At 43.5% G+C, this 18,441-nt stretch overlaps 1 protein-coding gene across 3 annotated transcripts in view; it reads right to left on the bottom strand.

The window, feature by feature from the left end:
* AGPAT3 (1-acylglycerol-3-phosphate O-acyltransferase 3) overlaps positions 1–18,441 on the bottom strand; it is a 143,383-nt gene that overhangs the window by 20,057 nt on the left and 104,885 nt on the right. For all 3 annotated transcript variants that reach the window (XM_090061607.1, XM_090061615.1, XM_090061625.1), the window contains exon 2: positions 3,564–3,790. In XM_090061607.1, coding sequence (XP_089917733.1) covers positions 3,564–3,741 — 178 coding nt within the window. In that variant the 5' untranslated portion in view covers positions 3,742–3,790. The remainder of the gene's footprint in view (positions 1–3,563; positions 3,791–18,441) is intronic.

Genomic DNA, 18,441 nt, shown 5'->3' with positions numbered 1-18,441 from the left:
AACAACAGCTTCTTGCCACCCCCGAGTGCTGATTCAGAGTGGCATCAAATTGCCACCTCTGTGCTGCTTCCACTACTGGTGCTGGGGGACCTTACTACAATGCAACCGCCATGGCCTGCATGAAGAGGGAGGCATTCCTCCCCCCCCAGCCACCAACCCACCTGCACCAAAAGTTAAAAGTTATATCTACCTCTTGCTCTAAAGCAGTAAGTTCTCAAACATCACAGGCTGCATGCCCCTTTTAATGTATATTATTGCTGTGCCTGACCCTCAGGGTTCAGCGCTATGGATAATCAGAAAGTAACACTGCATCACTGTTCCCACTGTAACCTCTTCGACCACCTAAGAATTATTATAAAACTGTTCTTCATTTTGTTTTTCTTTCTCCCTTTCCTTCCATTTATACTTGCCGTTTCCCTTGGTCTGTTATCCTACTACTTCTTTCCACATATTCTCCACAAGTCTGTCACAAAACCCAAAAAGCACACATACCTCAACTAGAGAAATACTGGCCCAGAACACAGAGGATATTAATTTCAAGACACTAAGGGTGCCTGTAGACATGCTGGGAGGCTGCTCCAATGCACTTTAATTGCAGCGTGTCAGAGCAGACTCAATTAATCAAGTGTGCTAAATGGTGCGCTCCACCCAGCCACAGCGTCTCATGTACCAGCATCCCTACACTTCAAAATGGCAGTGGGGGCAACCGCCATTTAATGAGCTTTAGTTCAAGTACCCCCACTGTGATTTTGAAGCGCAAGGATGCTGATACATGAGACGCTGTGGCGTTTTAATAAGAGAGGCTCTCGGAGACACTCCACTTAAAGTCACCGGTGCCCCCCAAGCACGTGTAAAAATGCCCTGAGATTTTAAGAGATTATTTTTTTACAACAGGGCTAAGCTAAACCTATTGCACTATTAAAAAGCATGAGTCACTTGAAGAGAGATGACATGGGAAAGCTGTAATACAGATTGCCCCTTGTGAATTAAATGTGTTATGAAGTGTTGTCTTGGTATAGGGAGTCTTAACGGACACCTTCAGTACCACTTGCCAACACAATGGGGATTTTCACAGAGGTACCACACTTATAATTACAGTAAGGAGACTCTAGCCTCCTGAAATTATATATGTTTGTGAATGATTCCCATCACAATTAATCTTCCAAAAGGACAAATACCACAGCTAGCAAGATTTGGTTAAAGAAAAAAAAAAAGAAAAAAAAAAGAAAAAAAGGTAACTGTTACATCAGTGACAAAAACCCACCAAAATAAGAAAAATAAATACATATTCAGCTGACCCTTTTCTAAATTCACTGGAAAAGCAGCCAAGAGCTAGGACAGGGATGGACTTAGCTCTAACCAATGGTTGTACTCTGAAAGTGATTCTGTACACATGATGCTATGGTCTTATGTACTTATTGCCTCAGTAATAATCCAAGCTGTTCTTTTCTCAAGTAAAAGTAGTTTTTCTCCTAGACACTGACCTAGCAAAGTAAAAATGGGACTTTAGAGCCAACAGCTGGGCTCTTCCTGCTTCATCACCATTGTTAATTATCTGGAACTGCCTGAACTACATCATATCTTGTATGTGAGAGTTTCTTTGATGACCTGTCTGATCCACATGGCATACCACTCACTATGGACAAATATAGCAATACTAAGTACAGATCAAAAGACCAAAAGAAGAGTTATAACAAAAGCAAAAAGGTGTGTGGGTGGGGTGGCTTTCCAAATGCTGCTTAAAAAGAAAACACAACACAGGCTTTGAGATGAAATCATGCATGAAAAATAAGAGCCTTAGGCTCTGGACAGACAAGCCTGTTTACACCAGTGTACATTAAATTGATTCTGTACACCCACATAAATTACACCGGGATCTGGAATGGCTAGCTATGCAGCCACTCTGGGGAGGATACACTTGGAAGGCTGCAATAACAGACTCTTGCCAATATGTGGTAGGTGTACAGGCACTAGTCTGTTTGCCTCAGGCAAATGGCTACCCACCGGAAAAGGTGCAAACAGATGATGGTGCACTAGAGTAATTTACAACAGTTACAGAAAGCAACCTGATTCTTTTCTGAGTAATTCTGTTCTGGATGGAGAAACATTACTCCGGTATTAGTCTTTGCATAGTCTGTCTGCTCCTCTTTTATATCAATATAAAGATCAATCATAACAAAGCAAACGTTGCAACTGTCCAGGGCTTAAATGGTATACTTCTCAGTGACCACGACTAAGGATCTAGAATGAAATTTGAGCTATAACTCCACTACCAAAATGCTTTACTACAATATTCTTTATTTATATAGTCAACAACACTTGCACTGCTACATTTATAAGATAATAGTTTCTTTCATTACATAAATCACAATTAAAGCAAACACTCTGTCAAGCTTTTCACTACACGCCATTAGCACTGTGCAGACTGAGATAACATTTACATTATAAACTTAGTTATTCATTGCTTAAATTTCTCACTCATTTTAATTCAAGTAGGCTACAAACTAAGATGCAAGATGTTATCACCTTTATTCAGCTGCTGTGTGTCTTTTTGAGCAATAATAGCATATGGTCTATAGATTCAATAGAGATTTTTTTAAAAAAGAAATCTGCTTCTGTGTTAGACAATGGATAATACTCCATGCACCATATTAAATTGCACAAAACAACAACCTGAACAGATAAAGCTGCTGTCATGAGTCACAAGTCAGCTGTATTCTCAGCAAAGTCAGTCAGATAACTTGTATGAACAGAGGTTTGGAGGCCTGAGCTCTGGCTTATTAAAAATGGACACAGTAAAATGTAAAAAACAAAACAAAAAGCCTGAGGCAATTTTGAAATATCCTCCTCTGAACATTAAAATATTTTTCCCCTAACAATTTGCTTCCCCCAACACACACATACACACACACATACACACACACACACACACACAAACCTCCCTTTGATTTGGTTTTCCTTTTAAATCTTAGGAAGCAGGCTGACAAAGGGAAGACACCGAGAGGTACAGGAATAACAAGTAAGTGACTTTCAGATTAGCTGCTGAGTTGCATATGCAGATTTTAGATCCTTCAGGATATTTTTATTTATAATGTTTTGAGTGCATGGTTTTTAAATGGCTGATGAAGTAGGTGCCTAGAGATGAATCTAGGAGCCTACAGTTAGACACTCATTTTGGAAGTATTATCCCACATTGAACAGCCTGAGTGAGTGAAGAGACCTTGGATGCAGGAGCAGGGATCAATAAAGTAGTCTGAAATTAAGAAAAGGGAGTTTAAGGGAGGGTTTTGAAGGACGAGAGCAAAGTAGTACCATTCACAAAGGGAAAAAGCAGAGGAAGACTGTATCCTTTAATGATGCATTAATATAGATTATCATTGAAATACAAGAGGTAATTTCCCACAAGACAGTACAACAGAGGCTGTGAACAGCTTGATCTAGTTGTCCCTTTAAATAACAGTCACAGGAACATGACTATTTTCTAATATTTCAAGAACACTGCTCCCAATTTACAAAATCCCTTTATCTCTTTCTCTCTCTCATCCTCAACAGTGAATACTCACGGCTCCAAAGCGAGTAGGAGAGACGACAGTTTACTCTGCGATAAAACTGCTTGTTTATTGGCCAGAGGACTAGCGTGCATAGCTGGATGAAGTTAATGATCAATCCGCTCACAACAAAGACGAACCCAATGAGGAGATGAACTATAAACTGGGTCTTCAGAAATGCAATTAAGCCCATGATAACCACTTAGTAGCGCTTGCAGGGTCCTTCACTCAGAATAACAGTCCTGAAAGAGAGGGGGAAACAAGAAAAAGAAAAATCTAGTTGAGACTAAAATGATGAGACTGGAAAAGAATGCTAGACTTATTTCTCCATTTAGATAGTAGCAGTAGCACCAGAAAGGAAACTATTAACATATTGTAAGTTTCCATGCAGATTTCATTCAGGCCTCTTTTTGCAGTGGGGTAATTGTTATGTGGCCTATGGTACCCACCATTTCTGAGCCTCAGAAATGGTATTATTAACGTCCTGTAGCTTCTGGGGAAATGCTATTCTGTTTTGCTGATGATCACTTATACAAAAAAATAAACTCCATTCAGGAAACAGGCCGCTCTATCAACATCCCCAACACTGCTTATTCCTTATCTGTGAGCTGGAATAGTAGCTGTCACCAAATAAGGTGGGGATCTGTGCAAGTGTTAGAAATGGAGTATTGGTAGAAATGCACAGTTTGCATCTCGCACTTGATAAGCAAGAAACACTGCCAAGGACTTTTTTTTCTTGGCCAGCCTTGCCACAGCTTTTCTTAAATCGCAGGCTCTCCCCCAGCCTCACCCTAGCCTTTCTCATGCAAATTACAGAAGCTGGAATTCAACTGACTGTGTCCTTGAAAGTGGGGGGGTTTAAACTCTTGGTGACCTAAAGAACTTTCTGAGCATGCGCAATTAGCTGATGCACATTTACTTCTCCGCCCTGCATACTTAAGTAGTTAATTATAATGTACATGGGATGGATGTAGTGATATAACCACATATATGTTTGTATGAAACGGAAATGAGCTGTAAGAGTTCCTGTTTCTGCACACGTGCCCAGGAGGAAAAAGATAAATACAGCCTGCAAAAATTCCTTGGTGGATTCAGAGTAATCTGAGTCTTTGACTCTGCTCTGACCCTATTTGCAAATACACCTTTTGTGCTGCTAAATGAGTGTGTGTCTGTGATTTTAGTGGCCTCCAAGAAACGGACCGCAATTTTTTGCAACACAAGTGTGGGTTCATAGATGCCTCCCTAGCCTGCCCTCAATCTTTTCCTCTGCAGTAGCCCATTCAGAACAACCACAAAAATCATCCCTTGCTGCCAAAGGCAGATAGAAATATTCAAAGCAAGGCCTCCATGTTTTCTCAGGTGCTCTGGCTCAGACACAGAATGGGTTCTCCATACTACAGCAAATTTCACTCTGGAAGACCAATGTTGAACACACTGAAAGCAGACTAAGTCAAGCAGACTAGGTCTATCAGACTAAACATGGAAAGGGAATGTTTGCTGAGTAATCAAGTGCAGTGCACTGAACTATGTGACCTTAAGGTCCTTTCCAAACCCATGACTCTCTGATTCCTAAATTCAGGCAGTTCATTTCTCATTTTTCCCAAAAGGTAAAAGTGTTACCATGATTTTATCATATTGTGTAAGGTTTGTTATAAAGATCAATTCTGTAGACAATTACATTCAGAAAGTCACTTATGTTTGAGGTTAGGGACAGAAGTTACACATAACCTGGTTTAAGTGATCAGAAACTGGTTTAAAACCCGTAACAGAACAGAAGCTCAATGCATATGAACCAATTTCAAAATGACTGAAACTGATTTAAGATGAACCTGGTTGAATGCAGTATCAGATTTAACTGATTTGGGTTAAATTGGTTTATGAAACTTCTGCCCCAGACCCCCTCCTGGTTTAAGTTAAATCACAGTTCTCCAGCATCCCAGCATTTTGCAGCCCTGGGCTGGGATGTCTGCTCTGGAGAGCAGGGCTGGCCCCACTCCACTGCTCCCCAGCTGGAGCAGTGAGGGCTGGCTGACAAAGGGATGAGGGGGAGGGGACAAGCCCAGCTGGGGATGCAGCCCAGTGTGCAGGGGTGGGGACTGCCTCCCTCTTGGCTAACCCCAGCTGGGGTCTGGGGCCAGGGAGTGGGGTTAAACACCCCTTCTCCTGCTCAAACTTACTCCTGGCTGTGACTATGGACTACGAATCCCAGAGGCACCTGAAGCAGAAAGAGGAAGTGATGAGCAACCCTGTAGAATCCTCCTGCTATAAGTCTGGACAGCAAATCCCAGAGACCTCAGGGGGTAGCAGGAAAAGGAAGTGAACACATAGTAAGAGAGCTGTGCTCTAGCACACCCAGCTTCTGGCCTCAGCCACTGCAAACATGTGGCTGCATTTCCTGAGTCACAGGTAGATGTCTGTTCACTTCTGTTTCAATTTAATTTGTGCAATTTAGACTAACCTGCAAAGACTGAATTGATTCGGCCGCAGGCTTTCTGACTGTCTGTACTTAGCCTGAATGTTTGGACAACTGAAGCCTCAATTATTAAAAGTAATGTATACTTCCAAGATGTAAGGAGGCAGGTTAGAAGATCTGGTGCAGTGGCTGGTAATCTTTTTAGATGCAAGGTATCCCTGGACAGACTCAAGGCTCATGCTTGGAAAATGCAAGCTCTTAGTTTTCATTCAAATTTTTACTATGGAAAAATAGTAGAGCAATTCTTTTGTCACAAAGAACTCACAAAGGCCCCAGCTGGTCAGAATGTTTTGACACCATGGATTCCTATTTGAAATCTCTGGGTTTATCTTGTGAATCATATTTGCATGTCCCACAGTGCTAACATTAAACAGCACCTTTCAGCACCCTTACCCTGGTTGAGAATAATTGCTCTACTAAGTTCCCAATGAACAAAATGTATGTGCAAATTCTAAGAACTGAAATATCTGAGGTCCTGGAGGGGAGGGGAGTCAGGTGTCCAAGAAGAGTAGTTGCTCCTTAAGGAGACGATCCTCCAACCCCAAAGAGAGGTAATCCCAACAAGGATCAAAGGGAGCAGGAGGGCACATAAGCCCCCGTGGCTCACCCAAAGCATCCGGGAATGTCTCCTAGCAAAAAGGGAGGTGTACACCCAATGGAAGGGAGGGGCTATCACCAGGGAGGACTATACTGTAGTTGCTCGGGGATGCAGGGGGGCAGTCAGGAAGGCCAAGGTGGAGCTGGAACTGGGACTAGCTACCTGGATCAAGGACAACAAGAAGTCCTTTTTTAAATACATAGGGGGCAAAAAGAAGGTTCCAGGTAACGTGGGGCCCTTGCAGCACACGCTAGGAAATTTGGTCATCACACCAGATGACAAAGCCAACATATTTAATGATTTCTTTGCCTCCATTTTCCTAAGCAGGGACTGGAACAGCCACCCCTCCGCTGGGTCCACCTCACGCCCCAGGGGAGGCTCACCTAGGCCAAGGGTTAGTGAGGAACTACTTAGGGAACTTCTGGAGGGACTGGATGTATTCAAGTCAGCTGGTCCAGACGATCTCCACCCTAGAGTACTGAGGGAATTGGCTGAGGTCATTGCAGGACCCCTGGCATGGCTTTACGAGCAATCGTGGTGCTCTGGAGTGGTGCCAGAGGACTGGAAGAGGGCCTACGTGGTCCCCATCTTCAAAAAGGGGAGGAAGGAGGACCCGAGAAACTATAGGCCAGTTAGTCTTACCTCGATCCTGGGCAAGCTTTTTGAGAAAATTCTTCTGGTGCATGTCCACGAGGGGCCAGCAGGGGATATTATGCTTAGGGGCAACCAACACAGGTTCATTAGCGGCAGGTCCTGTCAGACCAACCTGGTGACCTTCTATGACCAGATCACCAAATCCTTAGATGCAGGGGTAGCAGTGGACATAGTCTTCCTGGACTTTCGGAAGGCCTTTGACACTGTCTCTCACCCCGTTCTCATTAAAAAACTGGGGGACCATGGTGTCGACACCCACACAGTCAGTTGGGTTGCCAACTGGCTGGAGGGCCAGATCCAGAGAGTGGTGGTGGATGGGGCATTTTTGACTTGGAGGGATGTTGGCAGTGGGGTCCCCCAGGGCTTGGTCCTCAGGCCTGCACTGTTCAACATCTTCACCAGCGACTTGGACGAGGGGATAAAAAGCACCCTGTTCAAATTTCCTGATGACATTAAGATGTGGGGGGATGTGGGCATGGTAGAAGGGAGGAATAGACTGCAATCGGACCTAGACAGCTTACAAGAGTGGGCGGATGAGAATAGCATGGGATTCAACACTGACAAGAGCAAAGTGATGCACCTGGGGACGAACAACCGGCACCATACCTACAGGCTGGGGAACTCCCTTCTTGTCAGTACAGAGGCGGAAAAGGATCTCAGAGTCATCGTTGACTCTATGATGAACATGGGCTGGCAGTGTGGGGATGCAGTTAGGAAAGCCAACTGTACCTTGTCATGCATCCAAAGATGAATCTCAAGCAGGTCCAAGGAGGTGATCCTCCCCCTCTATGTGGCACTGGTCAGGCCGCAGCTGGAGTACTGCGTCCAGTTCTGGGCGCCGCACTTCAAGAGGGATGTGGACAACATGGAGAGGGTCCAGAGGAGGGCCACTCGCATGATCAGGGGACAGCAGGGCAGGCCCTATGAGGAGAGGCTACGGGATCTGAACCTGTTCAGCCTCCACAAGGGAAGGCTGAGGTGGGATCTAGTGACCTGTTACAAACTAGTCAGAGGGGACCAGCAGGCACTAGGAGCACTATCAGGAGTGACCAGGAATAATGGTCACAAGCTGGCAGAGGCTGGATTTAGGCTAGATATCAGGAGACGCTACTTCACAGTCAGGGCGGCTAGCATCTGGAACCAACTTCCAAGAGAAGTGGTGCTGGCTCCTACCCTGGGGGTGTTTAAGAGGAGGCTAGATATACACCTTGCTGAGGTCGTTTGACCCCAGTACTCTTTCCTGCCATGGCAGGGGGTCGGACTAGATAATCTACTCAGGTCCCTTCCAACCCTAGAAACTATGAAACTATCTTCATTTATGTTTTCCTTATATTATTTTAAATATTATATCACATCAATTTGAATGCTGAAAAGCATTATTAATAAGGAATGGTGGTTTTCCTATTAAATGCAAATTATTGCAGGTCCTACCAGTTAAGAGCCTAAGATTTTGTCTTGTGTTTTACTGTACAAATGAGCTAAATGTTTTTAATTCTTTACCCATATGGACATTTTAAAAACATAATACAGAACACAGACAAGCATGGCAACCTGACTGCTACTACTATAACGCTTTTATATAGCGAGTATTACTGTGCTATCACTCTACGCTAAATAAAAGGAAACTGAACTAACAGCTTTAAGAATAACCATCTTGTTTGTCCCTGGATATTTCCTATAAGACAAGGTTGAATTCTAAAATGAAATGATATTTTCTATTTAATGTGATTTTCTTTCCTAGCAATAATTCTTAGAATCTGTCTAAAGAACAATGTAAATTTTAAAAGTATCAGGTTTCTAGGATACTGTAGCCCGTCACAGTCCAAATATTGCAATCTGCTTCACATGTACTGTATCTTCATCTTATCTGCTGAGCTGTGGCATTCAGATACCAATCCCCTATGAACTAATGGATTCACATCTTTCTGCTGAAAATCTTTCAAATTTAGTTTACTAAATTTAGTTTAGTTTAGTTTAATTACTGCTGCTCAGAAGCACATCTCCATTTCCAAGATTATGGCAAAAATCAGCCCATTCATCTGCTGTCTTTCAAAAAACAGTACAAACACACATACAAAATCTCATTTTTTCCTCTGCAGAATCACTTCTAGAGTTTCTATCTGTATTTCATAAAGGCATATGGAGTCAGCTTTGCTGATGAGTGTGTCTAACATATGTATTAATACAGTAATAATTACTTTTCAACATCCAATATGACTCCCTTTGGCCATGCGGTTTAAGATGAGAAGTATGCAACAAACTGCTATTAGAAAGTGGAAATGCAAAGTAATATCTGCCAGAAAGTTTTACCTGCTAAAAAGAGGTTAAGTTTTATGCTTCCTCTGTTTTGCACCAAAACTCAAATACCATAGTAATGATCAGTCCAATGAGAATCTGAAATACTACAGACAAATGCTAATGCCAGCCGAATGGCTGCTGGGAGTCTTGGCCAATGTGGTTCAGCTGCCAGCAGAAAGAAAGATTTCAAGACTTTGTTCAGAGTCTCTACCATGCTGCTGGGGTTCACTATGCCCCTGGGGTAGGGACAGACATTCAAAAAGCCTGAGCCTAAATTTTGCAGGTTAGTCTAACCTGGATAGGCTGAACCGGTTAGTAACAGTACAGACATCCCCTCTGGGCTGGCTGGGAGCCGGGGGAGTGCTAGAGCAGCCCTCCCTTCCCTTCTACAGTGCTGAGCTGGGAGGGGGGTGGCCAGGCCCACAGCAGGATGCTCTGATTAGGGAGGGGTCCCCCCCACTCCTGACCAGAGAGGGAGCCAGCAGGGAGTTATACAGCATTTACTTACACAGCAGGGAGTTACACAGGGAGTAACACAGTGTTTATCAGCCCAGCAACAAAACAAAAGCTTCTCTCATTAGCTCAAGCTCTTCTTTCAGATCCAAAAAGCCCTGAGCACACACTGTCCTGTCTGCCTTACACAAACACCTCTCAGCATTAGCTAGCATAGCACATGCTGGCTACATCCATGTTGTGGGAGAGGGGAGGGAGGAATCCTTGCTTGAGCAGGGAGTTGTTGGGGTGGGGGACAGCACAGGGGAGCCAGGCAGATGCTGCTGTGCCTGCCATCTCTGTGGGAGCTCCAGCCAGAGATCAGAGGGGCAGGACCAGCCCTGCTATGGAGCAGAGAGCCCCACCCAGGGCTGCAAAGCATTTGGGATGCTGGGGGACTCTGGTTTAAGTCACAAGCTGGCAAAGGGTAAATTCAGATTAGACATCATGAGGCGCTACTTCATGGTCAGGGCGGCTAGGATCTGGAACCAACTTCCAAGCGAAGTGGTGCTGGCTCCTATCCTGGGCGTCTTTAAGACAAAGCTAAACAATCACCTTGCCATGGTCATTTGACCCCAGTACTCTTTCCTGCCATGGCAGGGGGTCGGACTTGATGATCTGCTCAGGTCCCTTCCAACCCTACCAACTATGAAACTAAGTTAAACCAGGAAGGGGTCTGGGACAGACATTGCATAAACCAGTTTGACCCAAATCAATTAAATCTGATAGTACATTCAACCAGATTCATCTCAAACTGGTCTGAGCCATTTTCAAACTGGTTTATGTGCACTGAGCTTCCATTCTGTTACAGGTTTAAACCACTGATCACTTAAACAGTTTCTGATCACTTGCACTGGTTTTATGTGTAATGTCCGTCCCAAAACTGCAGGGGCAGTAAATGCAACTGAAGTCCTAAAGACTGGACAGTAATGAAAGAGTTTTCCTTTTCTCCTGAGTCTTTTGTGGGAGTGTTTGCCCCAGTGCTTTGCAAAGCATAATTGTGTTACTTGTACTTCATCTTAAAGAATAGGTTGCTAAATAAAATCTGAGTAATCCTATTGTTTCTCCTCCCTGATAAAGGCTTGCTGCAATGCTGGATATAGAATCTTCCACCAGTATCGTATTTCCTCCCTCCTCACATGCACACATCACCCTAAAATTAATAAATAAATAAATGCAATTAAAAACAAACCCTTGCTGCCTCACTGGTGTACTTTACTGTAGGCAAGCTAGACAATACAGTTTAAAACTATCAGGGAAAAGTTATTTTGATAGCCTTTGTTTTTTCATTGAAATTCCCTGATGATCAGTTTACGCTGGGGAGAGGACAAGGATGATGAGTTACAGCAATGAGGGACAAACCTGCCTTTAAATCTCTCAATCAAATGTTTTAACAATGGCAAAGTACAGCAAATACTGAGGAAACAGTTTCCCTCATAGGAACTTTTAGCAATTTTCAACCCTCCTTACTTTATAACATGAATAAAGAATACATGCCTCACCCTGCTAGCAACACAGCCTTTTCTCTCCATCCTAAATCAATTTCTGCAATATCAGACTATAGATTTTTTTTTAACTCTGAATATCTCATTTTCCCCCATGCAGCACTAATAAGGACTGGTCTAGAGGCTATGGATTTTATACTTCCCTGTAACAGGACAGTCTGACCCTTTAAGGGAGGTGGACAGCTGTGTAGTAGGAGCCCATGATTAGCAGGCAGTTAAAAGCCAAGCTGGCCAGAAGCAAACTAAAAGCTATGGGAGCTTGCATTTAGGAAGGGACAGAGCTAAAAGGCCTTCTCCTGCCATCTGGAAAAAGGCTAAAAGTCTGCTTTACTCATACTATTCCATCCCAGTTGAGCACAGACCAACTACAGACACTTCCTCAGCCTGACAAAAGGGTGTTTGTACCCAAAATCTTTCAAAAAAGAATTTTTCCAACTATTTTAGTCAGTCTAATAAAAGATATTGGATTCACCCAAAGAACCTTGCCTGCCTATGTCCTTAGACCAACACGGCTACAACCAATACCCCTGCTTTACTTGTATATCTCTTTGTCTGCACCAAGGATTATTGTTTAATATTATGAGGACTGGCTGAGGGGCTCCCAAGACCAAAGTTAGACACCGAAGCTGCAGGCACCCAAATCTACTCACAGACTATTGTTTTGAGTTTTGGAAGGACTCTTAAAGGGGAAAAAACAACCCGCACAGCAGCCGGTGCACCAACCCACTTCTATCAGCCTTTTTTTTCCAACTCACTGCCAACTGCTAATATCTTAAAAATTATATCGCAGTGCAGCATCCAAGAAAAGGCCACCTTAAAGCTAACAGAACAAACAGCTTATCTTGGGCACAAAAATGCAAATATCGTGTGGGATTAACTGTCTTCCACAAAGTAACAGGTCACTTCCCAAGGAAGTTAAAGAGAAAAGTTGACTTCTGGTGTTTTTAAATTCAGAAGCAAGATAACTAGGTTTCTGACTTTCTATGTTTATCATCTCCTCTCCTAATCTGTTAGCAAAATTTGTTGCTACAATATTATTTCCTAAATTCTCAGCTTTTGTGAAAAGCTATATTCTATTAAAACTTGAGAACCAGATACATAAATGCTATAGTCAATGTCCAACTGGGAAAATTGAGTGAGCTGGCAGGTGTGAACTCCTTCTATGGTTTTTAAATCTGAGCTGAATGTGGTTTCTTTTGAATTACATCTCCTGTTTATAGCTGTAAGTATTGTAAATAATTTTTGAGATGTGTTTAATCAGAAATGAGAAACAAGGCAAGCAGGTTATTTTTAGTAAAATAACTTGTATACTAGCAAATCAAAGAAAAAAGGAAGAGGAAAGTGTACGAAGTAATTGCTTCAAATTGCTTGTCCAACTTTGTGCACTCAATGTGCGGGGCGGGGGAGAGGTCAGAAAGAAAGAGAGACAGAGGGGATGGTACCTTCTTTTGGTAAAGCATTTGAGCATTGAGTACTTTCATGCTTACAATATGAGTTGTATCTGATACTCCTTCATAGTCCCTCATAAACTCACGTCTCATATAACAGAAGTGGCCAAACTGCGGATTGGGAGCTGCATGCCGCTCGCCTGTACGGTACTTGCAGCTCTCCGGAAATCAGCTGAAGGCCCGCTTGCTTTCCCTGAGGCAGCTCCAGGGGACAGCGCAGCCCGGTACCTCCTGCCGCTCCAACTTTCCTTGCAGGGAGCGTGCCCCAAGCCTGCCCTTCTCCCTCCTTTCCCTCTGGGACTGCCAGCTCAGGTTCAGTGGCCAAGCTGCAGCCAGGAGGCTGCAGGGGGGTGGGGGTCACCTCCACTCCAGGTCACTCAGCACCCTCTCCCCTCCCCAGCTCTTGAACTTCGGTGGAGGATCAGCTGCGGTTCCCAGGGTGAGTAACTCTGGCCATCCTGTCATATAACAAGCTTTGCTCCCTTCTCCACTTACAGGGACATAACTCTAGTTCAGCCATTCCTCATTTTCCACACTGCTGCTGATTGGAGTACACAGGATCTGGATCTATGGTCAGATTTAGTCAGGCAAATACTATGTTCTTAATTCAAAATGATGCAATATGCCCACTGTTTCTACCATCTTGGCAAGTTAACGAAGCAGGGACCATCATGGCACATACATTTTTGCCATACAGCTATTATTAAAATGTGGGGGGATGGGAGTTATTCAGTAATATTCTTCCTCAAGTAATATTCTTTTCTATTGATAATCATATTTATATTATTGGGCCTGAAGCCACTCTCAGAGACAGTCAAAACTAGTCTAACATTTCACACTCCAACAATGGACAGTTGAAGCCAGCAGTGTCAAACATTCTGCCCATGGTCTGGATGCAGCCCAAAGCCCTCTTCTCCAGTCCCTGGTGTTGCCCCTGGGTCTGATGAGACCCACATGGGCATGGCATAGGCCCATCATAAAGGGCTGTATTGGGTCCAGAGACCTCCTCCTCTCCCTGTCTCCCAGCATACCTAACCTGGTGGCTGCTCCAATCAGTCTGGGACCCATGCCACGTGTGGTATAGATCCTGGAATGGGCCCAGCACATGGCACAGTCTGGCTAGAGTGGCAGCCACATCCCAGGCTGGCTGGAGTAGGCACCGCAGTCCTGGAACTGCCAGGGCAGCCACCCTACACAGACATTGCTGCATGCAGCATTTGTTCCAGCGTCTACACCGCAAACAGTGCGGGTGCCATACCTCCAGCTGGAGCAATGTCTGAATCAGGTATGCTGGGGAGGAGGAGGTCTGTAGGCCTGATCCTGTGGTTGGACCAGCCTTATGCTACTCATCTGGCCTGCAGGGTTGAATGAGTTTGACACCCCTGGTCTGAACAGTGTGATCCTGCAGTAAAACTTCAATAATGATGAACAGGAAAAGATATCAGTAAGTAGCTTGGCTATAAAACCACTTCAACAGGGTTCTTACATAAGCAAGGAGCTTCAGGCCAGACTGCCCTCAAGTTGTTTCAGTCCTCCCTTTGCCTCATCCTTGTTTTCATTTTGATTCAGTACTTCCTTTGTGTCTCTTTTATAGAACATATGAAAAATATAGTTTGCAAACCAGTGGTTCTTGCAATAGCCCCCAAACACAATCCTTAAATTGTAGGCATGGGCAGATTTTGTCAGAGATGCACAAATATGCCCATCAGGTAAGTACAGCTATTGCTACAGCGAGATAGATTAAATCCTGAAAACTACATACATGCTGTATTTAGCTATTTAATCTGGTTATTGTTCATCATTATCTTGACCTTTCCAAACAGCAAGTGCTTCCAGAACAGCCATACATGGGGACCCACACCGACAGAATATGCCATCTCTCTCAACTATCTGCCCAAGAAACCCTAAAACCTGTTATCTCTAGAAAGACTCTTATCAAAGAAGTTAGGCAGAGCGCAGCATGGTTGGGGAGAGGTTTTTAATGTAGGTTATTTCATTTTATTTATTTCTGTTCTTAAAAAGGTTGACATAAAAACCCACTCATGAACAGCCATCCCTACGATGACCTACAGGACTGTGACACCCACCCCCGCCCCCAATCTCCCTCTAAACTTCCCATGTCAACACAAGCTTCAGCCCCCTCCACTAAGCCCTCTTGTATTTTGTATTTTCAGCTGAGCTCTGACATTTTTCTAGAATGAGCTTTTTAAATTAAAAGTAAACATTTAAACTCCCTTCCATGAGTTCTTAAGCCATCTTATTAGTAGTGGAATGTTAATACAACCAAACAGTACTGTTAGTGATCCCCAAAGCACAGAGCCAAAGCAGGGATTTAATTCATAAAGGTGGGGGATAATCTTGAGGTAGAACCATTGTATGTACGATCCCTTGATGTGCCCTGAAAGAGAAGGAATGTCCTTTTAAAGGGATGCATCTTGTGTAAAACTAAGGAAGTGATACTCCCACTGTACTCGGCACTGGTGAGACCACAGTTGGAGTACTGCATCCAGTTCTGGGTGCCACACTTCAATAAGGACATGGAAAAACTTGAGAGGTTCAGAAAAGAGCCACCTGTATAAATCAGGGACTTGCAAGACAAGCCATATGAGGACAGGCTGGTGGACCTGGGTCTCTTTAGCCTAAAGAAGAGAAGGGTGAGAGGGGACTTGATAGTGGTTTACTGCTATATCAGGGGAGTGCATCAGGAGCTCGGTGAACAACTGTTCATTAGGGCACCCCCAGGGAAGACCAGGACCAATGGATATAAACTCCTGGAAGGCCCCTTCAGGCTTAATATCAGGAAAAACTCCTTCACACAGTTAGGGTGTCCAGCCTGTGGAATAAACTCCCTCCAGAGATGGTGCAGTCACCTACCCTGGAGGTTTTCAAGAGGAGGCTGGACAGGCACCTTGCTGGAGTCACTTGACCCCAGTTGTCTTCCTGGCTAGAGCAGGGGGGCTGGACCCGATGATCTGCAAGGTCCATTCTAGCCCCTACAATCTATGAATTTATGAATCCTGCCATGGAGGGCATGCCCCATGAGAGGCGGCCTTCTGCAGTTCAGTAGGCCCCAAGCAAATAGCATTCTGGGACAATTTCCCCTTCCCTCCCATTTCTGTGCCTTTGAAGTAGACACAGAACAACATATGCTATTTTGAAAAACAGAAAAATACACATAGATTTCACATATATAATGTATAAGGCACTTGTAATAATTTCAAACAATAAACAATCTATGAAAAATATCAGTCTTTTATAACTAAACAAAGGGCAAAGCTATAAACTAGATTCATGATGAATAGCTTCCCAGTTCTAATTCTTTGTCTTTGAACTATCTACTGCTCTCTTACACATGTATAGTCAGCCAGAAGAAGCCAATGAGGTCAATACATGATAAGTCTTTTATCATCAGTACAAGTATATACAAATTAAATTAGAATTTTGCCAACTGGTTTTAGGACATCCAGAGTTAGGGCACCTGTACACATGCAGCAAGGCTGCTCCGACCTGCTGCAATTACACCATGTTGGAGCAGACTTGATTAACCAAGCCTGCTGGAGTGTGGTCTGTTAGAGTGTGGTAAAAGTATGTGAACACCCACACTAACAATTCAAGGGGGTCCGCACCTTTATTCAAAATTTCCAACTGGGTCCACACTGCCTTTCAAAATTCTTTAGGGGTCCACAAATGAATATAGGTTGAAAATCACTGGAACAGAGGGGCACCGAGCTACCATCCCACTCTTAAAAGGTGGCTGCTCTGGTTCAGAATTGTCGTGAAAAACTTTTGCTGCTGCTACCAGTGCTGTATTTGATCCACATGTAAATCAAAGCTGCATTCACCCTTCTTCTCAGTGCTATGATCTTCAGGAGCACTACATAACCAAAAATTGGAAGAAAAATCCCCTTCCTGGAGAGGTAGAGTTTCAAACCATAAAAATATATTATCTTCTCATGAATTATATTAGCCTTTTACAAACATCTCTCAGCTATCTTTAAATAGCAATTCTCACCAGCTACAAGAACCATGGCTCTTACAGCACAAGAGGATAATGGCTAGCCATTTTCTAAAAGTTTTAGTATCTTGACATCAAAATACTCACAACAGAAGTACTTGGGAAAAACATGGGATTGACAGGTCTCCTGCTTTCTCTATTAAACTTACCACTCACATCATTTTTTAAAAAGTTAGTGCTTGACCAAATGATATCTAAGGACCTATGAGAACAACCTGGCAGAGTCCTTGCTACCTTCAGTTATCCCACCAGCTTTCTAAGGCTTGAAGGACTGTGCCTGTAAGGTCATAAGGCCCAGCCACAACTTCAGAAAGGGTCATTTACTCAAACCTACTCTTTACTAGAAAAAGTTTTATCCACAAAGCCATATTGGCAAACCCTTCTGGGGGAGAGGCAGCTTAACAAGTAAGTGCCAGTAAAGCTAATACCTTATTTCATTTTGGGAACCAGTATATCAGGAAAAGTACTTTTCTGTCAATGCATATGCATCCATATTAGGGCTTTTTTCAAATACAGAAATATTGTGGGAAACAAAATTTCATGCATGATGAACAAATTAGTAGAAGCTTCTCACGTATATACAGTGGCCTAATTCCTGATCTAAACATATGAGAAAGATCCAATTAGTTTCCTGCACAATAAATTGGATTACTTAAGGTCTTATATATCCCTCAGTGACATCCAAGACTCTGATAGAGTTGGAGGACATTGCTTATCACAGTTCTCTGAGAATTATATTATAGCAGCTCCTATAAAATATCACAATGTTGCAACCTCCAGAGTAAGGCAAGTATAGGGTGCCTCAAAACTCTAGGCCCCACTGCCTCGTGGGTACCCACTTGGTTGGAGAAAGGCAAACGGACATCACAAACGACCTCGCTGAGGCATTAGGAAGTCAGTAGTAGTTTATCTGTTGCTCTGCGGGAGAAGCGGCAGTCATTGAGGCACTGAATGTCTGGACTTGCTCTGGCCTTTGGATTCTGTCTCAATGGTCTAAAGGGGGAATGGAAGGTCTTGGGCAGCCTCCACTCCTCCATACTCTTGCCTAGGCATATGCCTTATATATACACACCAAGATCCAGAGGATCAACGGTTGCCTGCCATGTTATATGGAAGAGTACCTCAAGTCCAACTTTAAATATATATATTTTAAAAATCAAGTCTTTCTACTGGATATGCTGTCCCTCGGTAATGAGCATAACGATGGGCAGAATTTTCTAATCTTGACTAACAATAGGAACTCTTATGCCAAATATTAAGACTGAAGAAGCAGCAATTCCTACACAAGCAACAGCACTGAAGACAACCACCATTTAGAGTATGGTAACCATTCTGGTTCTGATCCAAAGCCCACTGAAGTCAATAGGAGCTTTCCACTGATTTCATGGTCTTTGGATCAAAGTCTGTCTG

The sequence above is a fragment of the Crocodylus siamensis genome, chromosome 1, assembly GCF_052110815.1.
Source record: "Crocodylus siamensis isolate JL-2025a chromosome 1, ASM5211081v1, whole genome shotgun sequence".
Taxonomy (NCBI): Eukaryota; Metazoa; Chordata; order Crocodylia; family Crocodylidae; genus Crocodylus; species Crocodylus siamensis.
This window is presented reverse-complemented; position numbering and strand designations above follow the sequence as displayed.